Source organism: Tursiops truncatus, chromosome 8 (assembly GCF_011762595.2).
Source record: "Tursiops truncatus isolate mTurTru1 chromosome 8, mTurTru1.mat.Y, whole genome shotgun sequence".
In the NCBI taxonomy this organism is placed as follows: domain Eukaryota; kingdom Metazoa; phylum Chordata; class Mammalia; order Artiodactyla; family Delphinidae; genus Tursiops; species Tursiops truncatus.
The window spans coordinates 95,533,018-95,560,062 of NC_047041.1; the positions used below are offsets into that span (position 1 = coordinate 95,533,018).

At 40.9% G+C, this 27,045-nt stretch overlaps 1 protein-coding gene across 18 annotated transcripts in view; it reads right to left on the bottom strand.

The window, feature by feature from the left end:
- Positions 1–27,045, bottom strand: part of CELF1 (CUGBP Elav-like family member 1) — a 71,923-nt gene that overhangs the window by 20,557 nt on the left and 24,321 nt on the right. For 9 of the 18 annotated variants that reach the window (XM_073808954.1, XM_073808956.1, XM_073808951.1 and 6 more), the window contains one exon: positions 513–700. In XM_073808954.1, the coding sequence (XP_073665055.1) occupies positions 513–690 (178 nt within the window). In that variant the 5' untranslated portion in view covers positions 691–700. Of the gene's footprint in view, positions 1–512; positions 701–9,351; positions 9,504–14,704; positions 14,746–27,045 lie in introns of those variants that run through there. The other 9 variants (XM_073808952.1, XM_073808946.1, XM_033860694.2 and 6 more) reach the window with 9 other exon arrangements.

A 27,045-nucleotide genomic window follows, 5' to 3' on the forward strand; every position in this document is an offset into this window, starting at 1 on the left:
GCATCGGCAGGCGGACTCTCAACCACTGCGCCACCAGGGAAGCCCTCCTGTTCATTTTGTAGGCTATAACAGGTCACCTACAAACAAGGTGCTCCTAGTTGCTAAGCCATCCCAGAAGGCCTCTATAACACTAACAGAAACCCACGGGTACCTGGACAGTCTTTCTCTTTCCACTTACTCTAGCCAAAATACTAAAGAAAACCTATGTGGTTGGTTTACTTCAACTTTATTTTTGTCATTCCACTCTCAAGATCAAATGAGACACTCACATGAGTCTGTCTCTTGAATTTACAGATCTCAAAAAGGACTGCCCAAGATCCAATTTACAAATTATCCTCATGATGTCACCTTAAGTTTTTACTTTTAAGCCATTAAACGTGTTTGGACTTGGAGATATAGCTACAACAAAATGACAGGTTTTTTTCCCTCCCTATATGACCACAAGAGCATTCTGGCAATGAGAGAGCGCATGCACATGATTGAAAATACATATAAAAGTCAAAGTCCTTTACCTTTGCTCTGAGGAGGGTTTTGGCTCCTATCCCTTAGGACGTTGATTTCGTAGACAGCACCATACTGTTCAAACAGTTCCCTCAAGTCCTTCTCTGACCAGGTCCTTGGAACCTGGCCCACAAACATCTTGATAGCATCAAGATCCGGTTGGTCTGGGTGGTCCAGGGTGCCGTTCATTTTCTTTGAGCTGCGTACAATAAGATAAAACTTCTATTACGTATTCATGTTGCTTCCTAGAGAATCTTCTTTTCCTTAAAGGTCTCAACTACTTCCTGATAAAGTAGGGGGAAAAAATTCTACTTCCTTTCACTACTTCCATTCAATTTACCAGAGTTCCCTGGCCCTCCCTCACTACGCCACCCCTTCCATTAGATTCCCAAACTAAAGTCACCATTCTGATTAGGACACCCTGGGCTTTAACTAAGGAATTGAGTGTCAGTCATTCCTTGCCTATCTAGAGAAGTCTCAGAAGAACTTAAGAAGTAAAGTTCCTAAAGCAAATTTTAATCATTTTTAAGCATAGCTAATAAAACTTTTTAAAATGTCCATAAAATCACAAAGAACTACTGCTTATGGATAAGATTCAGGATTCTCAACCTACACGATGATGGGTGAAAAGTTTTCTTTCAGTAGATGTTAGAGCAGAAGCACATGATTTCCAAGGCCTAAGCTAAGAACTGACTAGAATGTTAGCCTTTGGATGTTGCTGTCTCATGCATAATCCTGATGCTCTTGAGTGAGCCCCCAAGTCAAAACAAAGCTTTGCCTCTTAAACTTTCACAAATGACTTATATAAACAAAAACAATGATGTCATCACTCTAGGGTTTTGTGTGTCTAAGTTATCCAATTTACTGCTATTTCTCCAAGATTTTACCAGTTAATTCCCTTATCAACTGTAACCATTATAATGTCCACAAATTCCTCCAATCCCATCATATCAAACCTGTAACACTCCTACTTAAATACCTTCATTCCTACCCCTGCCACTGCCAAGAACCATGGGGAACTCCTGCACTGTAAATGTTTCCACTCAAAATGAATCAAAGTCCTTCTCCTACCATCTTTCATGATCTTATTCTTAGCATGTATCCAAACCAATAACAACTTAAATTCCAAATAGCATGTTTAACTTTTGTTAGTGTTTGCTAAATCCAGACATCATATCATCATGTTCCAATGTGCCATGTTCTAATATTCAATCCCAAATAAAATGCCACTTTTCTTTAAAGGAAAAACAATAGATTTTTCACCACTGCTATCCTTTGAATAGTATTTGAAGATCCTTGAGAATGCTGAATCCAGTAGTTCAACCTCTGTTAAATTCCTAAATCTCCTGTAACTGAATACAGGGCTATTCTCATGTCACCTGTGCTGAATCTAGCACTAACTAAACATCAAAAGCTTTAAGACAAATGTCATACAGATCAACCCTTGCTGCTACGTCTGTGAAGGTTCCTCATACTCTTTCAGGTTAACTCGTCAATTTCATCAGGACTCAAATAGTACTAAATTTCCAACTTCACTGTAGTATTTAACACATTTTAGCATAATCCGGCTCTGTCTACCTCTCCCAAGACTGAGAGCTCCTTGAAGGCAGAAACTGTTTTATTTCCTATTCATTCTTATAGCCACACCTGGTATGGTGCCTGATTCAAAGTAATTACTCAGATGTGGGATGGGAAGAACTTCTTGTTCTCAACAATTCCCCCATTTAAGCAACTAACCTTGATAAAAATGAATGCTGTGCACAAAGAGGGCTCACAAATTAAAGAGCAGATATTATCTCCTATGATTGTTTGACTGTCACAAGATGAACCTACTCTTTTTTCCTTTTTAAGTATTTTGGAATACATTGTTTTATTGGTTTTCCTTTATTAATTTAAAACCATGTATGGTAAGTTGTTGCACAAATATAATATGGCTGCTTCTAGAAGCTTAATCCCAACATTCTAACAGAAATCATTCTACCATGAATTTTTTTAAAAAAGTCTTATGACTAGTGAAAAAATGGGAGTCACTCCCTACAACCCATTCCCAACAACTTTAATTACCAGTTTTAGTATTTTATTAAAATGTCACTAAGTTTAATCACATTTCTATTCTAGGGAGGGTTAATATAGAACCCAAATAAATGGTGCTTAGAATGTTTTGACTATAAAGGAAGCAGACAGTTATTTCTGAAAAGAGGCAGGAGTTTATTAGTTTGTATTACACTGGAGGCAACTGCGCTCAATTTGTCCCTTCCTTCTGTATTCGTGTGCTGTTTCTAAACTATATATATCACTGTTTAGTGCAAAAGCATAAACACAGTCAATATATGTGAACTGTGATTTACCCAAAAGTTCAGTGGAGACTCAGCATTCCAGACAAGTGCCTTTCCTTTCTCTCTTTACTCTCCAAATCCCTCTCCATTTCTTCATGTCCACCTACTCCATGGATCACCCTTTCCTGCCGTGTATACCAATTCAAAAGCCAGAAGAATCCCCCAAGGACCAGGGGCAATCTTCAAACTTAACCATTAGAAACTTTCACAGCAATCACACTGCATAATTTTAAATATGTTCAATCGAATATTAAAAAGATACGCAAAATGCAAGCTTACACCTCATTATTTTTTCTATGAAATTATCATATTGTATTTAACAAGCTGGGTGGCGGGAGAGACAGGACATGGTCCTTCACCAGTTTAAGACGCACTTCTAGAGCACAGCAAATGATCAGGCCAGGCTCAAGGTGCAGTGGACATCATGCAACTGGAGTTATGCACTGACTTATTTCTTCCTCCAATTAATACTGAGCTCTTGGGCTTCCCTGGTGGCGCAGTGGTTGAGAGTCCGCCTGCCGATGCAGGGGACACGGGTTCGTGCCCCGGTCCGGGAAGATCCCACATGCCGCGGAGCGGCTGGGCCCGTGAGCCATGGCCGCTGAGCCTGTGCGTCTGGAGCCCGTGCTCTGCAACGGGAGAGGCCACAGCAGTGAGAGGCCCGCGTACCGCAAAAAATAAATAAATAAATAAATACTGAGCTCTTATTTATACAGGCCAAGCACTGTGTTAGACGTGGTATATATCAGTGAATAAGGAAAACATGGGGTATTTCTTTGGAGCACATGAAGACACAGTGCCAGTATCAGCGACAGATAAAAAAGAGAAAAGCAACCACATGTGTACCTATGTATATGTAATAAGCAGTCACAAACTTTCTCATAAACTGTTATTGTGTCTGAAGAGATGAGCAACAATGCTCTTCCATTCTGAAGCTCCCACACGTACTTCCAGTATGCATGTTGTCCTTAAAAGTAATCACTGCATGAAAGAGTCACCTGGGGACAAGACTCCCAGTGTGATATGCCAAGGATCCCACAACATCCGGGTATGGCATTCAGTCTACGTATCACTGGACACATTCTCACATTTGTGCCTTACCTCCCCATTGATGGAGAGCTCCTCAGAGTCAGTGATCATAAATTACATACATTTATTATGTTCACTCAAGAACCAATGAATTCAGCAGCCCCTGGAGAAGTACCTATACTGTCCCTGTCATTCCTAAGGGACAAGTCTGTGGAAATTCTTATCTTCTGTGGAAGTACTGCCAGTACTTCAGTGAAGTATTAACCTGGGAGTAGGATGGAAGAGAGGAAAAGCATGGCCTGCAGCAGTGAGGGAAGAAGGGAGATGAGAAGGCAGCAAGTATTTTAGGGGAGAGGCATGACACCAACCCACTTCTTTTTATGTTTCTGACCCAGCAACTGGTGAATCATTAAGAATGAGAGATCAGGACCAGAGGCTGCCTTGTCTACCTGATTCTCGATGGAACGTGCCATAGGAAAATGAAACAACCAATTTGGAAGAGACAGGGGAGAGAAAACAAAGAGCTTTATTTTCAAAGCACACTTCCATTCAAAACTCTTAAACCCTCTCTTCTCTTTCTCCTTTCAAAACTTCCCAGCACCAGGCCCAGCTCAGAGGGCAGAGTTAATGTTCTATCCCACTTCTTTCCCATTCCTTGGCCCCAGATGACCAGACCAGGAGGTGGATCTTAACCCAACAAGCTGATTCACTGGCTTGCTGGAAACCTAAGACTGTGGCCTATGCTTAAAACAGAAAGATAGGCCTGGCTAATCAAGATCCTCTATAGCTGCACTGAGCAAGACAATAGCCACTAGCCACAGGTGACTATTTAAATTTAATTTTAAAAATCCAGTTTCTCGATTGCACTAGCCACATATGACCAGTGTCTACTGCATAGGACAGCAGAGACACAAGGTTTTTTTTTTTCTTTTTTTTCTAGCCACATGGCTTGTGGGGATCTTAGTTCCCTGACCAGGGACTGAACCCGGGCCCTCGGCAGTGAAAGCCCAGAGTCCTAACCACTGGACCAGCAGGGAATTCCCAGAAGAATATTTTTAACATCACAGAAAGTTCTATTGCACATTGCACAGGACTGCTCTACAGAGTCTAGAATGGGTTAACAGAAACAGGCAGTCAGTGGTGAAGTTGGAAGAGGAAAAGCTGCAACTCGGGACAGCACGAGTTAAGCTGACAAGATGAAAGGGCAGTGGCAAGAGATAATAGGAGTCATGCTACAATATAGATGAAGCTTGAAAACATTATGCTAAGTGAAAGAAGCCAATCACAAAAGGCTACATATTGTGTGATTCTATTTATGTGCAATGAATAGGCAAATCTATAGACACAGAAAGTAGGTTAGTGGTTGCGTAGGAATGGGGATTAGGGTTAGGGAGAAAGGGAGGGAATGATTACTCATGAGTACAGGGTTTCTTTTGTGGGATGAAAATGCTTTGCGGGGGGTGTGTCAAGACGGCCTGGAAGGGCAATGGCAAAGCCAAGCCGTGCTGCAACCAAAATTATCTGGTAGATGAAGAACAGAAGCAGCAGCACATGCAGACAGAGCAGAACGTGTGCCCTGGGTCAAAAAGATGGAGTTTCCGGGTCTTTCAGCTGTAGAGTTGCTGATTATATTATAGTCCAGTCTACTTGTGTCCTTACAAGAAAACCCTTTCATATATGCTAGCTTGAGTGGTATCTGTTCCTTGCAGACGGGTTGGCAAATACTACCTTCACCTCTGGTTAAAAATCATTTCCAAAACCTTTAATAACTCAGTTTTTTCCCTCTCCCCTTCTCATTACTTGTTGACCTCCATTTGCTCATTATACAGACAGAAAAATTTCAAATACTTACCTACCCCTCCACCTCCCCAGCAGGCATAAACACTTGTTGCATCCCAATCTCCAGCCACCACCCACCCCTACAAGGTCCTCTGGCTCACAATGTGCTGTGGAAAAACTAGCACAGAAGAACACCAGAATGAAAAGGACCCAGAAACACTGGCCTAAGTTACTTACCAGATGTTCTCTAGGGGAACAAGACTAGATGCATCTATGCTGGAAGGAAGGAAGGCATTTTAATTTGAATAAAGGGAGATCTTCCTGTTAGTTGAGGTGTTAGGTACTAGAAAAAGCTATCAATATTTTTAAGTCACCATTCAACAACAGAACAGTAACAATCTACTTGTGAAGGTTTTCAGTCTTCTTGCCTGAGGAAGAGAGATAATGTCTGAAGATCTTACCTCAGTAATCATCTCTAATTATTAAGAAAAAAGCCTCACAGGGTTTATCATTCATTCAACTGTACTTCCCAAGCTCCTGCTGTGTATCAGATACTACATACTATAGGGGCTATAAAAGCAGACTGAGCAATACCGGCCCCGTAGACAATGGCATTGAACAAGTGGAAGGACACAACTACAATATGCTACAAATGCTTTAACAGATTTATAAAAGTTCTGTGAAAAAAGTGGCTAATATGGTTTAACTTATTTGGGGCAGGGGGTGTGTGTGCACAGGGATTTAAGCTGAATGGAGTAAGCAGCTGGAAAAAGTGCTATGTAGCATGGAGGTATGAAAGTCTAAGGGGTGATGAGGAAATGGTAAGGACTCAGAAGGGACAGAAGAGTGAGATAACATTAGAAAGGTAGGAAAAGGACTTGAGAAAGTTGGGGGAGCGTATAAAACATTTTTTTTAAATTAGAAAGAGAAATTTGATGAGAATAAAGAGGTTGGAGAGACCCAGGAAATGGCTTTCCCTGTTATACTGATAGGCCTGAACTTTATTCCAAGATTTTTAAACAAGGGGTGATTAGATTTGTCTTTTAAAAGACATCTGGCAATAATCTAGAGGATGAATAAAGTGGGGAAATATGCAGATCAGGAGGAGGCTCTTGCACAAACCAGACCCTAAGATTAGGAACCATTCCCGCAATGTTGAGAAATTTGGGCGGCAGGACTCACTACAACTTGGAGATAATCGATAAAGGAGATGAGGAAAAGAAATTACTGATCACTCTTGGATTCTAGTACAGAGAGTTTGGGGAATTGTTTTTACATGGGGAGACCTCCAGATGGAGGTATCCAAAGGGCAGTATTTAGAACAAAGTCATAGAACTCAAGGGACATCTGGGGGATAGATAAAGATCTGAGAATCAGAGAAGCACATCAGTGCCCCCTTAAGCAATGGGAAAGCTAAGAGGAAAAGGTCTGAGATACAATCCCTACAGAAAACCTATGACCTAGTGTGCAAACAAAGTAAAAGGAACCAGTGGAAGCTGAAGAGTATTATTTATTACAAATAATAAGTATCTGTAATATCTATTATTATAAATAAGAAAGGGAACTAGGGATCAGGTCCTCCCAGCCCTTCCACAGCTCCTCCAGCAATTTTTCTCTGTTGTAAAGAAATTTTGGAATAGATACATTGCTAGATCATATTCCCAGGCAATATCACTTCAGAGAGAAAACTAATAATTATCAAGCCTACTGCTAAAGTACTGAGTGAAAAGAAGGGCTGAGAGTCCAAGAAAGAGGTGGCAAGCATACACCATTCTGTAGAACTTTCTTCTTCCCAACTCTGTGGGGTTTGGGTGTGTGGTGCCCATGGGAGTGGGCCAGAGGACTTGCAATAATGAGAAGCACTGATGGTTAACTGCTTAGTGACACCTGAGGCAGCCAGGTCTAGGGGGCAAAAATAAAGCAGCTATCATTAAACTTGCATTTTAGGCCCAAGGTTGATACCAACTGTCCTCAGTCAAGTCAGGTATAGCTTCTCTCAACTGGGTTTCTCATCTGTAAAACAGGGGCAATAGTTTATGCCCAATTAACCTCACAAAGCTTTTGTGAAGCTGGATGACTAAAACAAATGTAAAAGCTCTTGGGAAAAAATAATACAACAGTGTACTCCCTGATTACTTGTACTCAGAAAGAGCATTGTATTCAGTCCATTAGTTCTCTAACTTGTACACAAAAACCACATGGGACATTGTTAAAATAGATTCTTGGGCCCATTCTAGCATGAGAATATCTGCGCATGGATCCAGAACCTGCATTTTTATACTCCAGGTGACTTTCACACAGTGGTCCATGATCCAGATTTCATGGGATACTGAATTAGGTCGACCTTGTAAAAGATGAGAAACAGGCTGAGGAAAAATGTTGTATCTAAGGACTGAACACTAGGCAGTTGCAACGCATAGAGAGAAAGTGTTACAGTGAAAGATAATTTGAGCCACAAAGTCCTATTTCTAGGGACCATATATCTGGTACATGGGAATACTTTTATTATGTATTAAGTCTTTATGATGGGATTCATTGTGATTTCACCTATAATCTACTGCTAAAGTTTTATTTTAGCAGTAAAGAGAACTCTCATAAAAAGACACAACTAAATTACCGTTATTTTGGAGACTATAGAGAAGGCATAGGATCCATCCCAAATCAGCAAGCCACCTAACTTTGAGCCCCCCCCCCCCCGCCCCAAAACTATTCCACAAAGAACTGTTGAGAATCTGCTATTACAACACCTGTTACACCTAATCCCAGGGCAGACTGATTTGCACATGGAGGCCTAATCTCAAAGACTTGCACTACTGTTATCTAAGGAGTAGTCTACCATTTAATATTCTTGGCTTTGAACAACCTAAGGCTCTTTTACTTAGGTTCCAAGGTACTATGAAGCCTGGTTAAAGAAACTGAAATCAAGAGTTAGAAGTGTGTTCTTTTCTACAAAGCCCAGAATTCAGGCCCCCTATAGGTATAACTCAGAGCCAGGTTGGCGTTTTAGCTGCATACAATGGCAGTGTCACTTCTTGAACAGTAGTACTGCAAACTGATTAGGTTTCTCATTTCCACATTCAAAATTTATTAAGGCAAATTCCCAATCAAGATTAATCCAGTCTGCCCCCCTTTGGGGGGGCACATCTGATGTCCCCAGAATCATGTATTGTGTTGCATTTTCAATTAGATTGAGGGGTGCGGAAATCAAGGTTCAGGACTAATTTACATGTCAATACAGCGTTCTGTATATACTACTAAATACACCCTAGCTACCAGTCCTCTGTGATAGGAGTCTAAGAATTTGATCATTAAAAATAAACAAACATACAAATAAATAGCTTTCCAAAAGATTATCTGAAGTTGTATACCCAACCCAAAGTAATAAAACTATGGTTTAAAAAAATACCTTGGAATCTATCAGGTGGGAAAACTACAGCTTAAAAGGACTGGAGCCAGCACACTTGAGCTGATGTTGCTGGTCATATATCAAATGCATCCTTATGTACAAAACTTTTATAGCTAGAGGAAATCAGCAGTAATGAGAGAGAATCAGACTACAATAGAAAATAACAATAGTGTGGACTTTGGCTTCCTCACCCAATTTTTTCTTCCCTCTTTTAAGGAAAGGGACCAGTTTTATCAAATAACAAAGAAAACAGCCCAGTTCCTCTACTTATGATAAAAATGAGACAACAAAAATACTTACACGGGACTGGAATTCAAAGAGCAATGATCCACCATCATTTCTGGAAGGAAATCCAACTTAAACGCAGCCATCACCTCACTCTCCCCTTCAGAAGCCAATGTTATTAACTTGCTGCACTTGTCTGATCCACAAATACACACAGCTTTAGCTTCCTGGGCCCCACAAAAAACACAAAGTGGAAACAGGAGCTCAGGGAAACCAGCAATAAGTGCCACAGAAACAGGCAGGACTGGGGAAGGGGAAGGGAGTATTGGATTAAAAGGGGGATGTGACCATGTGAAGGGAGGCTCAGCCCAGCACACAATGAAAGTGCTGATGCGCCAGGCTTGTTTTGTGTGATTTTCCCTGGCGAAGCAGTACTAAGTGCACTGTCAGATAAATAGTGTCAGATCCATGAAGATAGCAGTGGCTAACAGAGCAGAAGAAACACAAGCTTGTTTCACATCTTCCAAACTCCTCCCTGAGAATCAGTTTTTGAGGACCCCCAAAGCCTGAAACTACCTGAAGCAAAAGAAAAGGGAAAAAAAAAAAGTTCACTTCATGTGGTCTGAAAATGTTATTTTAGAAAGAACTGGGTTGTTAGCCTTGGTTTGAACTTATTTTCCACGTGCCAAAGACAGCAACGAACGCACTATTTGGGTTCCAAACTAACCTCAGAAGACTCATTTAATGGTTCAGACCATCCATCAGAAGCAGGCCAGAGGCAAGCTGGCTGAAGAACTGGCCACCAGAAACATACTGCTCTTATACTACTACCTGCACTGGACCAGCCTTGCTTTCTTGATGGTCTTGAGAGCAAAGTATGCTACCTAATGGTTCCTCATCACAGTGAAAACTTTAAAAATTGCTGTTTCACTGACATTCATTTAGGTAGCACAGGGCAAAACTTCTTTACTAATTCTGAATCTTAATTTGCCAGAAAATTTAAAAAGTGAAAAATAAAAATGGAATAGTATATTCTGCCTCTTGATAAAGTACTAAGGAACACTTTTTTCAGTAGTTTGACCTTTCTAGAGAAACAAAAAACAAAAGAAAACTAAACAAAAGCCACCACAGTGATAATAATGAAAAAGAACTGGGGCCTACCAGGGACAAATACTCAAACACTTAAAGGAAGGAAACAGGAATGTAGACTAAGTCTCTTCAGTGGCTGCCCTCTTTTAAACTGTTCCTAAAACCATGATTAATGAATGTGCACATAAAAATTCTATTATGGGTGAGCAGCAGAGATGGATATATTTAGCAGTCAAGGCAGATGTGGTACTTCCATTCTCAATTTAGCTCCACATCCCTCCAAACAACAAATGGTGGCATTTCAATATTTAGGCAGTGACTCTAAAACTGTATCTCTGAAGGCTCCCAAATTTCACAGGCCTTCTTTCCATTTTTATCATTAGGGTTGCCTTACCTCAAAGACTTCACTCAAGCTCAGTTCACAATACAGGGAACTTTGAAAAAAAGAAGTTATGTTCAGCCTGTAAAGAGGTAAACAGATGAACTCCTAAACATACAGAATGACGTTAAAAAATAATGAAAGGCAGTAATGTCATGGCACAGGCCTAAATGTTCTAGTCTGTGTAACGATGGCTGACACCTGTCTGCATCTGACTGAGGAAGGTAGAAACTGTATCTTCTGTCCAATATCCAGACATAACCACGCAAAATTTAGAACTAAAATAGCAGATAGCTGCTTTTCTGCTTTTTTCAGAGACCCTGCCCATTTGATCTACTACTTTAGAGACAGAAGTGACAGGAGCTCTCTTCCACGCTATTAAAAGAGGAAGCAAAAACAGGCAGCAAGTGAGAGGAGACTGCAACTGGCACACAGTACACACAGTTCACCAAGCCCTGATTGCCAGACAAAAAGATGTTAACCCAAGCTGGGGCTGGTTGAGTTACTGGTTAGGCTAGTCCTTGTTTCTAAGTACACTGGAGTCGATCAGAAGCCTCTTCCTATAGAAAACTACCTAGACTAAGGTGCAACTTTGTGAGGCCAGTTAACAACCAAATTAGATTTTTTAGTTCAAGGATTCCTTTAAAAAGGAATCAAGTTTTCAGGAAGGCCACTGGTTGTTATGCTTTTATTATTCACTAGAAATACATGACTACTAATTACATCTCTATTTTAATCAAAATCACATCTATAACAAAAGAGCACTGCTCAGTGTAGGAAAGATGTGCACTCCTTACAGTAATCTTTACCAAGCCAAAGGTTGTAATGTTTTAAAATTCATTTTACGATTTATAAGGCTGCACTGTTTTTAAAACCTACAAGATGGAAATGTTATTACATGAGGGAGGGTGATTCTCTTTAGGCAGGTCACAAGAATTATTTCAGTATAATTAAATTCAACATGCTTGTGTGAAAAGAAAGAACAGAAATTAATCACAAGTCACTCAATTTTAGAAAAGGGTTACAAAGTTAAGTGATGATAAAAAAACAATTATGGAAATACAAAAATGCAGCTGTTAGGCGGAAATTAAAAAGTTATTCACAGAAAACTGTCCATAAGTAGTTGTTTTTTAAAATTTCTTGCTCAGAAACCATTCCAGGCTTATAACCCAGGGTCCACTGCAAAAGAAGACCTTAACTTTCCCTCAGTCTCTTTTTACCACATGTCTGTGAATTTATAGTCATGGTTTTCTCTTCTGTCCCTGGTTGGCTGTCTCAGTTTTCTTTGCCTTGAATACTCTCTACTTTGTTCTAAGGGAAACAATTTAAAGTCTAATTGTGTGAGGGTAGGAGCAGTCAGCCTGCTGTAACATTAATAACCCAAATCATTAAAAATGATCAGAGGATAAGGGAAACCCTCAAAAGAATAGCACACCCTGCATTTAGAATATCAGAAGGGGTGGGATGAATTGGGAGATTGAGTACACATATATACATACATATACATAGTGTATACATATATACGCTAATATGTATAAAATAGATAACTAATAAGAACCTGCTGTATAAAAAATAAATAAAATTCAAAAATGCCAAAAAAAAAGAATATCAGAAGGGAATAAACAGTTTAAAAACTGGATTAGGAGAGAAATGCTAGAAATCACAGCATTTGTTTTGTTAAGAGTGAAAGAGCAAAGTAAAGCATAGGTGAGCAAAAAAGCCCAGGTGGTACGTGCGAACAACAGGCTGTCTATCTTGACTGATGTAACCAGGGAATTCAGTGACAGGTGAAGGGATTTTATACTTCCATCTCAATAATCTAAATGTGTTTTAAAGGGCAAAAATGTGAAGTCTGGTTATATGAGCATAGAGGAAATTAGAGCCTACTACTAAATTATAAAAGAGAGCCTATGTCATTAAAAATCCCCACCATTAGTCTATTTAAGGAAAAGTACAAAAACCTAGGGAAAAGTCATAACCTAAGACAGTTAAGTAGACTGGCTTCCCCCCTCCACCCCCTGAGCTTCTGGCAGTTAAATGGTACATAAGGGATGTAGAAAAGAAGCAACCAATTGATACCACTTGAAAATAACCAACCAGAATAACTTAAAATTTAGCCTAAAACCTTTATGGACTTGAATTTCATTTCCAAAATTTAGTACTTCTAATGTAATTAGTGGGTCTCCTAAAACTCCCAAGCTAGTACCTTGCATATGCAAAAATATACTGACCTAAATTGCTAATTATCTCTGTGACATCTCACTTTGTGGGAGACTTTTTGCAAAAATGTGACAGTTAAATATAATTTAAAACAAAACAAAAAATCTTTGTTGAGTTTCCATGAGAATCTAGACAATGAAAAAATTCCTGAAAGGGGGGAGAGGGTTTTAAAGAAAAGAAGGAATAGAATTATTATTTTTAAAAAAGTTCCATTTGTATTTGAAATCCCCATGTTTAAAACCTGGCAATAAATTAAAATTTGAAAAACACTGGTGCCCACCAAGGATCTCTGCGAGTTGGATTTTGTTCCTGGGCCTCCCGCCTGCATTTTTTGCTTTTTGGTCTTGTGTGCCCTGCTGGCTAGGCTCAACCACTTCTAGTAATTAAGGACTGCTGATAGGATGTGGGCAGAAAACCCCCTTCCTCCTTCCCTAGGGCTTATGTTATTTCCAGATTGTGAGCAAATGCATCCAAATTCTGTGACAGGAGTTTCATTCTAGGTTGTTAAGATACCTCCAAGAATTGTAAAGCATATCTTCTCTGGATAAAGTTTCCAGTTTAAAAAAAAAAAACAAAAAAACTTCCATTCCAAATCTAAAACCACTGTAAGACAAAAAGCACTAAGTTTAGTAATTGTTGTGTGCAAGTTGGTTTGCCTGTAAAATTATCATATATGGTGTATGAGAAGATAGAACAAGGTTGAAGGGAAGAAAATTTACCTTTTTTGAAATCTTTTTCCATTTCCTCTCCCTATCCTTAATCACTACTATCTTCTCCCCAGTCAGTGTCAAAGGACTAGCAGAAAGACATTCTTCCATGCTTAGTGCTCTCAGCAAAAGTGTTAAGCTCAGAGCCTTCCTTGGAGTTTCTGGGACTAACTAACCCTGACCAAATAAACTGTCCTGTCAAATTGTGACCACCATTCAAATCAGGTCATATTTTCAGGTCCCAAAATAGTTCTGGAACTTAAGTGTAATTGTTAGTTGATAACAATATAGTGTAAGCTTAAGCTTTATTTAGGCCCCAGTGCTGATTTAAAAATCAGTATGTTGGGCTTCCCTGGTGGCGCAGTGGTTGAGAGTCCGTCTGCCGATGCAGGGGACGCGGGTTCGTGCCCCGGTCCGGAAGGATCCCACGAGCCACAGAGCGGCTGGGCCCGTGAGCCACGGCCACTGAGCCTGCGCGTCCGGAGCCTGTGCTCCGCAACGGGAGAGGCCCCAGCAGTGAGAGGCCCCCGTACCGCAAAATAAATAAATAAATAAAAATCAGTATGTTGAACAACTTCTGGTTCCAGGAGGGTAATATTATCTGTGTGAAATCCACTACGTTCTGTCCTCATCCTTGTTCTTGTTTACTTGGGATCTTCCAGCTATGAAGTGCAAAGGGGAAAGAAAGCTAGCTGGGCAGCTGCTGTGTGTAGATGTACATACATATACATACCTACCCTCCCTCCCCTCTCCCCTCTCCTTCTCCACCCTCTGCCCAGCCCCAGCTGTTAGAACTAGGCAGCAGCTAGTTCAAATGGGAGATAAGCCTGCCTTGGGAAACAGCTAAGGAGAAAGAGTTCAAAAAGAGAAAAAAAAAAATCTAGCTTCCTAGGAACAGGAAATTTATCCCATAATGTAGGAAAAAAGCCATCACCTTTCTGAAGGCAATTTTTTCACTTCTGCAAAACAGGCCTCATGCAAGAAGGTTAAAAAGAAAACCACAGAGCACACCCATCCAGCAGTTAGCCCATACCTGTAGCTTTCCACCTCCCTCTCTGGACTACTGTCTTCACTCTAAAAAACCAAGGAAAGAAAAATAAGTGGGCCATGCCTATACTTCTCATAATTCCAGATATGTAGCTTCTTTCCAAGGAAAAGCCCCTTTGTCACCAAGACTGAAGATAAAAAACAAACTCTCCCTCTCCCATTTTTAAAGTATACAATACCTTAACGATAAATTACATTTCACATCTCAAAGTTAATTTAAGAACACCATCAACTTAAAAATGGAGAACTAAAGTACTAAAAGGCTTAAGAAGAGGCTTACCACAAAATGTCACAACAAACAGCAAAACATTGACTAGGATTTATGAAGTTGAACTGTAGCACAGCTAGGTCACCAAAACAATCATTTTTTAGCATCTGCTTTTGGGTGGGAAACTACAGTAAAGCTAAAGGTTGTATAATCCTTTTAGCAATTAACGATCATATTGTTAATGTGAAGAGGCCATGATATTTCCCCAAACCAACCCTCCTGAATAGGCTGGTGCCAGGCATAAAGCTCTTCAAAGGCAACCCCAAGTTCCTGCCTTGTAAATGCATATTGGTGGCCCCAGGACAGTGGTGAACCACTGAAACCAACAAAAAATCGGAAGATGGGGAAGCTAATTGAAGGTAAAAGCAAACAGAGGAACCACAAAACCAGTCTGTTTCATTTTTAAACATTATTGAACAATCTTGCAAGATTGATTCTATAAAAGCTGCCCAAATTCCTACAAACTTCCATCTACAACTCCTGCCAACTGTACTTTCTGCCTGGCCCTGGCTACAGAGAACTGCTGAAAGTCACCAAGTCTACTCTGGAAAGTGTAAGAATTCTCAAAGACAAAGCTAGAACCAGAACTCACTGTGAGACACTACACTCTACCTACCCTCCGTGAACACAAAGACATTTCTTGACTGACATAAAATGGGTGCTTGAGTACTTAATCTGACTTTTCATATGGACCTAATTGGTCTTCAATTTTGCTAATGAAGTAATGATGCTCCCAACCATTTTAATGCAAAGTCTACACTAACAAAAAAAAACTTCTAAAAGCACTTTCTTGGACCTGCCTACATCATCAAGTTATTAAGTGGAAAGGAACTTACATTTTCTAAGTTCACAACACCTCATTCAATCCTGTATCATTATAACCATTTAAGGTGGGGATTACTCTAAGAATTTAGATGCTAAAATAATCTACATGAGGGATTCTAACTCCAGAGCCCATGGTCTATCTCTCTTGAGAAATGTGACCATCTAGGCCGTATAAACTTTTATTGAGACAGTGTGTCGTGAGAGGGCTCTGAAGTAGTTGTTACCTTGGAGGGTAGAGAACAAGTTAAATGTCTACTTGTTAGTTTTATTCTGGAAGATATAAAGGGTAAATAAAAGGCCAAGGAGTCATGTTTCCCAATATGTTGCATGGAACAGTTGAGAAACACCGCTAGTGTGTGACCCTGTGAGACCAGACTCATACTGCATGCTAGCTGGGGAATCTCCAGGATACAAAGAGCAAAAGGGAGGCCTGGGGTTGTTAAGAAGGGCCATTATATTAAAAGTATGAAGGACACACATCTAGGTCCCAGAGAACATAGCAGCCCTATATATAGGGGGCTAAAGAACAACCTTAGTTGCATAGCCAAGAGAAAAAGGAAAGTGAATTATTTATTTAAAAAACAAACACATAAGTAGGATATTAATCATCCTACTAAGTCACCCGAAGACGTTTTAAAGAAAACTTAAGCACACAAAAAAAGGACACACCATCTTCCTCCACACAGGCCCTAGTCACTTGCAGGAGGACAGTGGGAAGACTAATACACAACACAAGAAGGTATTTTCTTTTTTAAAAAATTTAATTTAGTTTTTTTAGCTGCATCGGGTCTTAGTTGCGGCATGCGGGATCTTTCATTGAGGCACGCGGGCTCAGTAGTTGGTGGGCATGCAGGCTTAGTTGCCCTGAGGCATGTGGGATCTTAGTTCCTCGCCCAGAGATCGAACTCGTGTCCCCTGAATTGGAAGGCGGATTCTTTTTCTTTTTTTTAAGTGAATGGTGTTATTGTTTTTTAAAATTTATTTTATTTTTGGCTGCACTGGGTCTTTCTTGCTGCGCATGGGCTTTTCTCTAGTTGCGGTGAGCAGGGGCTATTCTTCATTGCAGTGCACAGGCTTCTCATTGCAGTGGCTTCTCTTGCTGCGGAGGCTTAGTTGCTTCGCGGCATGTGGGATCTTCCCGGACCAGGGCTCAAACCCATGTCCCCTGCATTGGCAGGCGGACTCTCAACCACTGCGCCACCAGGGAAGTTCCAAGTATTTTCTCTAAAAGCTTTGTCATTCCAGTTTTAATTTTCCTACATTTTGTTGCCTTGTCTGTAAGAAAACAGAAATGCTTTGGGGAGACAGGAAAGCTAAATAGAAACTAAAAGCTTCAGGTTTGAGTTTTTTACATCTTTCATTTCTGTGGGGAACCAAACTAAATGCATTAAGATCTGTGAGGAAGCCTGAACTACCTTTGTCCTGTAATTCCCTGGAGCTCCACAGAGTCTATTTCTATTAATCTTACCTTCATGTTCTTAATCACTATGTGTGGAGGCATAAAGGTGGTTCCAAAGAGGGGTGAAAAGAGTTAGGGGGGGAAAAGGAGCACCAAAAAGTTAGGTGGGGTGGGGAGCAATGCAACAGACGAGGATGGAGGGAAACAAGGAGGACTGTCTGCTCGTGATATGTTTAGATGTTCCAAACATGACCTGCCATGATGTATTAAAACTGTACTTGGCAAGTCAGTGGTACAGGGGACTCTGAAAGGCAAAGTACCTATCCCACAATAAATAATCTGGAAATAATTTATATTTGGTTTTGGAATATATCCTGGAACTTACATGTTTCAAGGATGCAAGAGTGAATGAACAGTACCATCTCTCAGGGCTGATAGGAAAGGTCTCAGATCTCCTACACACCTCCCTTAGTGTAGGCAAGGTAATGAACCTTTCTTATTTTTCAGAGTTTTCTGCTGGCCTGTATCTTGAGTAAATAACAAAACACAGTCCTTTACAGTAAGATAAATGGTCACTGACTCAGTCACCATCAACAGCTCTTACATAGTATGCACTGAACCAAACTCCAGATACAGAGGCTGGTAACAGGCACAGTAATTCTCAGTGACCTACATAAGGCCTGAACCCATGACCCTAGCCTCATGAACATGACTCACTAACTTACTAACAATTGTTAGTAAGTGCTCTCAATAATACCTGGATATAAATAAAGCAGGGAGCTAAAGAAGAACTGAACTATCCAGATGAGAGATTTTTGAAATGTTTTTAAATGCAGTGTTTTTCCCATAAACATAAAGGTGAAGCTGTTCAGGTTGAAGACAGAGGGGGGCAAGGCAGATCCTACCTGATTGCCTCTCCTGGCCCTCAGGGTAACCACAGGTCTCCTGGGAAATTTGAAAACAGGCCTGGATAATTTAAAACAATAGATAATTCACTGATTTTATATCCAGCTTTGAGATGAATAGTTTTTTGCACAGATTTTTCTCTTCGAATCTAACAGGTTATCACAAATCAAGGAATTTAAGATGCCATCAATGGTAATAAATGCGTGCATCCTCAAATTGATGGTATATGGTATTTAAAATCTGCACACCTTATCACCAGAAAGTAGGGAGAAATGTCCAGTCATTCACAAGTGGCTACAATTATAAAAGCTAACATGTTTTGAGTACTGTACGCCATGCGGTGTTTTCAGTGCTTTACATTTAATGCTCCTACCTATTCTATCTCCATTTACAGATGAGAAAAGATACAATGAAGTAACTCTCAAGATCACATGAATCCAGGCAATGAAGGAGTTGGATGGAATGAATATAATGCCAGGCAGTTGGAACCTTGGTTGAAAGCCTGACAGATACACTGAAGCTCACAGTAAACTCCCTTCTCCTAGCCACATCTTTCCCAGAGCATCTCCTTCCACTGTAATAAGTTGCTCTACAATGAACAGTCTGGGTCCTGTAGAACATCAAGTTAAAAACTATCTATAAGGAAGATCATGCACACAAACCACAGAAAAGACCGTTTAAAATGCTGAGCTCCATAAAGTTGAACCTGACCTTTTTTCTTAGGCAAATCTTGTTAAGTAGGTAAATGTCCAAAGTCTCAACTGTCCTGAGAGAGATCTGATTAAAGGTAGTGAAAACTTCCTGCTGTTACTCAGTAGACGTGTGACTCTGATCAAGTTCATTAACATCTCTTAAGTGTCAATTTCCTCACCTGTAAAAGAGGACTTAACTATACACATTATCTCAAAAGGAACCAAATGGATGCCCAGAATACACTCAAGCCACTGTACAAATCTCTAACTGGAACAGAAGACAAATAATAGGAATGACTTAGGAAAATCGTGCTTTTAAAAAATGTTTGTTACCTTTTAGACTGTTTGCAACGCCCTCACTTCTTTCTTTTTCCTCCGGTTATACGGCTGGCTCAATAAGAAGGTTGGGCTTACTGCTTTGGAAAACTGCATGTCCTCCCACCCCCATACCCTAGAAAGCCAAATAACCAGATGAAAGGATCAACTTTGGAAGCTATCCTAGCTAGCCAAGCTCTTCATGATGCAGAACTCCACCAGGGATTAGTGCTAAATCCAGTTGAGTTTGTCTGGATTAGCCACTCTACCTGTTTTCCCTAGGAACCTGCAGCCAGGGAATGGCAGTTGTCACCAGATTCTAATTCAGGATCCTGGGCACACACATCACAACTAATAGTGAGTAGAATCTACTCAAAGACTAGAGCATCAAATGAAATGTGTAAAAGTATTCAGCAACAAATAGGTGGACTCAAGACGAAAAACTAACCACTAACTGTTCTGCTCATCTGTAAAATGGCGGTGATTAGGTGGATTAAACAGATACACTGAAACACACAGTAAATGCCCTTCTTCTATTCTTATCACTCCCAGAGCATCTCCTTCCACAGTAGTAAACTGTTCCACGTTAAACAGCCTGAGTCCTGTACATCAGGCTTAGCTCTGATTTGTCTTGGTCAGCAGGGATAAAACGCGACACTTCCTCTGTGGGGTATATAAAAACCGTTCCCCCCGCCCTTCCGACACTTGCTCTGTGGCTACTATTTCCATGATTCACACTTAAGTTTGGGGCTTCTGATTCTTTACTGACTGAGTCATCTACGTGTGTTCTCTCCCTGACCCTAGGAGAGAAGATTATAAACAGATCTCAACCTCATCTCCTTCGCCACTGGCCAGTATGCTCATCCTCTCTTTAGAGGCAACAATTTTTCCCCAGCTTAAAAAAAAAAAATTGTGGTAAAAAATACACAGGAACTTCCCCGGCGGTCCAGTGGGTAAGACTCCACACTTCCAATGCAGGGGACACGGGTTCGATCCCCGATCAGGAAACTAAGATCCCACAAACTGCACACAGTGCGGCCAAAAAAAAAAGAAAATTTTACTATCTAACCATTTTTGAGTGTACAGTTCAGTAGTGTTAACACTGTTATGCAAAATGGCAACACTTTCTTCATGTGACAATTATAAACATTTTTCTTGTGAGCAGCCCATATTTAAGAATCAAGAGTCAGGGGGCTTCCCTGGTGGCGCAGTGGTTAAGAAGCCGCCTGCCAATGCAAGGGACACGGGTACAAGCCTTGGTCTGGGAAGATCCCACACGCCATGGAGCAACTAAGCCCATGTGCTCTAGAGCCACAGTTGTGGCTAGTTGTGCAAGCCACAACTACTGAGCCCGCATGCCACAACTACTGAAGCCCACACGCCTAGAGCCCATGCTCCACAACAAGCTGTTGCTCCGCATGCAGCAACAAAGACCCAACGCAGTCAAAAATAAATAAATAAAATAAATAAATCTATTAAAAAAAAGAATCAAGAGTCAGAATTGGCATAAAGCCTGACTTTGCCAGTATCTTCCTTATCTGTATATCACAAACAATAAATATAACACCTATCTGACAAAGCCACCATCTTTTTTTTTCCTTTTTTAAAAAATTTATTTTATTTATTTTTATTTTTGGCTGAGTTGGGTCTTCGTTGCTGGGCGTGGGCTTTCTCTAGTTGCGACGAGCAGAGGCTACTCTTCATTGCAGTGCGCGGGCTTCTCACTGCGGTGGCTTCTCTTGTGGAGCACAGGCTCTAGGCACGCGGGCTTCAGAAGTTGTGGCTCACGGGCTCTAGAGAGCAGGCCCAGTACTTGTGGCGCACAGGCTTAGTTACTCCGTGGCATGTGGGATCTTCCCGGACCAGGGATCTAACCTGTGTCCCCTGCATTGGCAGGCGGATTCTTAACCACTGCACCACCAGGTAAGCCCCAACATAATTATTAAATCCTCTGAAACTGCTACAAAAAGTGGTTCACAAAGTTGAATGGTGGTGAGTTGGACTTTGTTCTTCTTCCTTTCCCTGATCTGCCATCTTATCTCCTGTTCAGTTATATGATCTTTCCATACGACTATGTACACAGCTAAACAAGAGTTCATCTCACCTAAGAGGCATTCCATTTTGGAGGTGCTCAGGTGAGGCAGACAGGGAATGCAAAATACATTTTAAAAATCTCTTTTCCTACTTCCTCCCAAAATGCCTATACTCTCCAAGTAATTCTCAAATCCCCATTAAGTATTCCCTCTCTCCTCCCCATACAGCTCTCTATTGCAGGGGGAGGGGAGTAGGAATCTCATTCTGTCTTTAGCTCCTCCTGTTTCCTTGGCAGCACTGTCAGCCCTGGGCAACAAAATTGCTGGATGTAGCAGCAGCAATTTACATATGGTAGCTAAGCTAATGCGCAGCTTTCTCCGGGAAGAACTGCTAACTGTCCTATGTATCTTTCTAGTTTGAACCCAATGTTCCAGGCATATCAGTGTTAAATATTTGCCTAGCAGCTTCTACCTCCCAAAGACACAGGGAACCATGCACAGAAGTCAGAGGCAGCAAAGGTTCCCCACTGTGTGGAAGAAGTGGGGGTTCTAAAGATACAGAGGAGGGCTACAACGATTGAGACACTGACAAAGCACCTAATCCGCACCCAAAGCCTCAGTCATTCCAATTTCCCATAATATTCATGTATCATTTCCTGAAATTTGGCATGTTCAAAGACCACCAGTTCCGCCTTAGTTTCACTGCCCGGCCATAAGGCCAAATCTGTCTCATCTAGTGAGTCACTACTGCTCCTCTCTCCAAATGCATTTTGATTTCAGCCCACTTGTGCAGCTCATCAGGGCTGCACCATATGTTAGTACCATGTAGGCAGAATGTGACTAATTTTTTTTTCTAAAACACTGTCAGAGTTACTTTTTAAATTACCTTATAATCTTGATGTCTCTGAAGAGTCATTTCTATAATACATAACCTTCTGGAAATGACTTTATTCTCCTGAGTGCTCAAAGGAGATTCTTCAGCATTTTCATTCCCATTTTCCAGATGAGGGAACTAAAGTGAAGATAGCGGACTAAGCGACCCAGGTTCCACAAGCAGCCAGTAAGATTTTTACTTTCTGGAGTCACAGCACTCTATTTGGTAAAATAAGCCAGTTTGTAAAATGCTTTTTTGGAGGGGAACTCAAAATATTTGTTTGCTTTTATTTTTCTGAGGTGATTATTAAACTTTAAGCATAACAAGTACTTGGAATTTATAGGCTGATTTTTTTTTTTGGCCGTACGGGGGCCTCTCACTGTTGTGGCCTCTCCCGTTGCGGAGCATAGGCTCCGGACGCGCAGGCTCAGCAGCCCAGCCACTCCGCGGCATGTGGGATCTTCCTGGACCAGGGCACGAACCCATGTCCACTGCATCGGCAGGCGGACTCTCAACCACTGCGCCACCAGGGAAGCCCCCTATAGGCTGATTTTGATGACTGGTCTCATAATATCCATCTGAGTAGTTTTAAGGGAAAAGGACTGAATGAGACATGGACCACTAATGTTTTTCTAAGGCAGAGATCATAAATGGGTGGAACTAACATTTTGAGAGTAAAAGAAATATATCTGGCTTGCAGATTCAGCTACCATCACCATGTCCCCTAAAATTTTTTTTAAAAGGAGGGGCTACTCCTCTCTACCCTAGGCAACATGCCTCTTCTCCAGCAATAATGGTTGCTGGTTTTGATAGTTCAACTTATTTCAGGATAGTCTCCGTAGGTCTTTTCTTTCAGGTCATATGTTCATTCCAGTAATTGTTTGGGGTAGCAGTTTTTTGTGTTTTCTTTTGCGGTACGCGGGCCTCTCACTGTTGTGGCCTCTCCCGTTGCAGAGCACAGGCTCCGGACGTGCAGGCTCAGCGGCCATGGCTCACGGGCCCAGCCGCTCCGCGGCATGTGGGATCTTCCCAGACCAGGGCACGAACCCGTGTTCCCTGCATCGGCAGGCGGACTCTCAACCACAGCGCCACCAGGGAAGCCCTGGCGTAGCAGTCTGACTGACACTGCATTAAGATCTTTCTATTCTGATAAACAAGGTACTACTGTATAGTACAGGGAACTATAATCAATATCCTATGATAAACCATAATGGAAAAGAAGATGAAAAAGAATTTATATATGCATAAATGAATCACTTTGCTGTACAGCAGAAATTAACACAACGTTGTAAATCAACTATACTTTAATAAAATTTACAAAAAAGATCTTTCTAGTCTTCAATTGATAATAGCACTTGCAAAATATAAAAAATGATCTTAAATATCTTATCAATAGTGAAACCTGCACATGCCCTTTGAATCCAGCAATTCAGCAACTCCAGTTCTAGAAATACAGCCTTCAAATAAGCTTACACCTGATGTACACAAAGGGGCATACATAAGAACATTGTTTATAATAGCAAAAACTGGAAACATATATGCGTATCAGTTGGGTGCTGGTTAAATAAACTATAGTACAGAGACACAATAGAACACTCTGTAGCTATTAAAGAGAAAAAGGCAGTTCCAATGTACCACTAAGGACTGATCAGGAGGATATATTTATATAAGAAAGGATTGGAAATTCCCTGGCGGTCCAGTGGTTAGGACTTAGCACTTTCACTGCCAGGGCCCGGGTTCAATGCCTGGTCGGGGAACTAAGATCCCTCAAGCATCGTGGCACAGCCAAAAAAAAAAGAAAGAAAGGGTTTACACATGGCTTGTTCATAAATAGAATATCTCTGGAAGGATAAAGAAAAAATTGCTAACAAGGTTGCAGAAGTGGAATACTGACTGAATTGTCTACATATGGATATGCTATCTATTCTACAGAAATTTTTTTTTTAAAGAAAACTCTTAAAATTATGAGAGACAAAGAAAAATCCCAACTCAAGCTCTGTTACAAAACAAGCACCTTGTTTTGGTATTTTTTTTCCTGCTTTGCCAGAAACTTGTGTGTGGAAACAGCCAATGTCCAGGTTAACCAGCAGTATACCTACCATGTGTGAGCTGAGTAATTATATTATACCATTTGAAATTATCCCAGCAACTCAACTGACTGCAAACATTACAGCTGGACTATTTACAAAGTTTGGAGGTATTTTCAATCACTCAGCTGTATATCTATGTGTACATTTCTTCAATCAACCCTTCTTGCCAGGCAGAGTGCAACATTAGCCGGATTCCAGTAAGGAAGGCAAAGGACAGGGTGAGATAATGTGTCAAAACAAGTTCTATAAATACAGCTTTTGGCCTAGTACCTCAAAAAGGAATCAAAACAGCTTCAAGCTTAAATAGAAAAATCCTACAGTCCTGCAATATCTTGCTTGAAAGCTCTAGAGAACAAAAGAGGCCAGGGATCTGGAATCTTGTTTCTCACACCATATCTTGTGTCCCCCTCCCTAATCTCAGAAGGCGGTTAAGATCGAATTGCAGGTTATCATTCCAGGTCAGCATCTCCCCACCTTTTCCCTTATCTTACCCCCAACACTACCAAATACATCAATATCCTCTCACTGAGCTCACTCCCAACTCTTAGGCTAACATGCCCAATATATACAACATACAACAGTTCTTCCACAGTACCTAACACCTAACTTCTATCATCTCCAAAATCTTTGACCAAGCAGCCAGGAACCCTGCCTGTACCATCTGCCCCAACCTCACCCTAAACACATGGGCACTCAGCAGGATGCTTCCATATGGTCTTGTCTCAGGAGGTTTGTCCTATTCTGTTGAAAAGCAGGAAACTCTACTCAATCTCTTTCTGTTCTTAAGGTCATAATTCTACAAAACCAGAAACCACTTCTTTCTGTAGAGACGCTTCCTGAGATAGTTAGGTTTTATGCCAGAAAATACAAAAATTACACCTTTGCTTCAGCCAATCAGGGCGTATGTTCAGCATGACTTGATTCATCCCAAAGGATGTGCAGCCCTAGGGCAAATTCTAAATATCTCTTTAATACTGTCACTTTAAAAAAAAAGTGACTTCAGTTATCATGCTTTCATCTCTCTCAAATTGTGCTCCTAAAAGTGCTTCTCACATTTAAATACCCATTTATATGATCTCTGTCACCTCCTTCAAATCACTCCTAAAAAAAATCCCACTGTTCCACAAAATTAAACTTGTCAGTGCTTTGATTTCATTTTTACAAAAACAAGCTCTCTGTAAAATGGGAGATCTATCCATCAAAAAACACACATAGAGAACATCCAACTTGATACCTAGAAGCAGAGAGGGTACAAAAAAGGCCCAATCCCCATCCCTGTTCAGAAGACAAGATTTACACCAACGAAAAACATAGGACAGGGCTTCCCTGGTGGCGCAGTGGTTGAGAGTCCGCCTGCCGATGCAGGGGACACGGGTTCGTGCCGCGGTCTGGGAAGATCCCACATGCCGCGGAGCAGCTGGGCCCGTGAGCCATGGCCGCTGAGCCTGCGCGTCCGGAGCCTGTGCTCCGCAACGGGAGAGACCACAACAGTGAGAGGCCCACGTACCGCAAAAAAAAAAAAAAAAAAAAAAACCCCATTGGACAGCATATACGGTTAGAGAAAATCTGTCATCAATTTGAGAGAGACAAACACCTTAGAAGAACTGATTCTTCCCTGTCTAAATCAAACTTTTGTGCTATTTAATCACGTCTAAGATGGAATAACATTTTTGCTACCCTCCACTGAAATTACTCAGCCTACCAATAATTCTTCCATCATCATTTCTTTTAAACACATCTCCCTATTATCCTGTTACACTAACACAGATCACAGCTAGTGGATTAGGTAAAATCTGCCAGTCTTCCCTTCCCATGCTCCCCTATGAAGGCCTCTCCTGAAGATGTGTAGCGCAGGAACCAAGAGTTAAAGAAACTAAAATTAACTCTGCTTTCAATATCTTCAGTAAACAGTCTGGCACCAGCAGAGATAAATTAGTAATTCTGGGAATGCTTCACAGACTATTTGCCTTCCAGCTTTTTATCATCAAAAAATGAATTAGTTGACAGAGACCTGCAAAACCAAAGTCATATAGTATAGTCATTTTCAGAAGGAAATTCTAAAATGAAACTGGGTTAAACTGATTCATGATTCAAAAATCCCCAAATAAAACTCAGAACATGTTAATAAAATTAATAGTCAAATATTGACTATAAGCCTATAATGCACCCTACACTCAGACTCTGGAGTCACACCACTTTTTTTTTTTTTTAATTTATTTTATCTTTGGCTGCATTGGGTCTTCGTTGCTGCACACAGGCTTTTCTCTAGTTGCGGCGAGCGGGGGCTACTCTTCATTGCGGTGCACGGGCTTCTCATTGTGGTGGCTTGTCTTGTTGCGGAGCACGGGTTCTAGGCGCACAGGCTTCAGCAGTTGTAGCACGCGGGCTTGGTAGTTGTGGCTCGTGGGCTCTAGAGTGCAGGCTCAGTAGTTGTGGTGCATGGGCTTAGTTGCTCCGTGGCATGTGGGATCTTCCCAGACCAGGATTCGAACCCGTGACCCCTGCATTGGCAGGTGGTTTCTTAAAACACTGCGCCACCAGGGAAGCTCCCACACCACTGCTTTTGAATCCCAGTTTTGAGCTTACTAGCCAGGTTTAGCTTTGGGTAAACTGTTTAACTTCTTTATACCTGTTTTCTCATCTGCCAAATGGTTATGGTAACTGTATCTACTTTAGAAGATGTTTGTTAGAATTTTAAAACTCATGTATGTAAAAGCATTTAGAACACTGCCTGGCACACAGAAACCACTCAATAAACTTTTGCTATCATTATTATTCCAGGCACTAAGGTTGGTGCCTATGGTGGGAGAGGATTGTTTCTCTTCAAAATGGAGGACGTAAGATTTTAATTTAATTTTTTTCTGTTCTTCTTCAAATTCTTTTCCCATTAAGGTTATTACAGAATATTGAGCAGAGTTTCCTGTG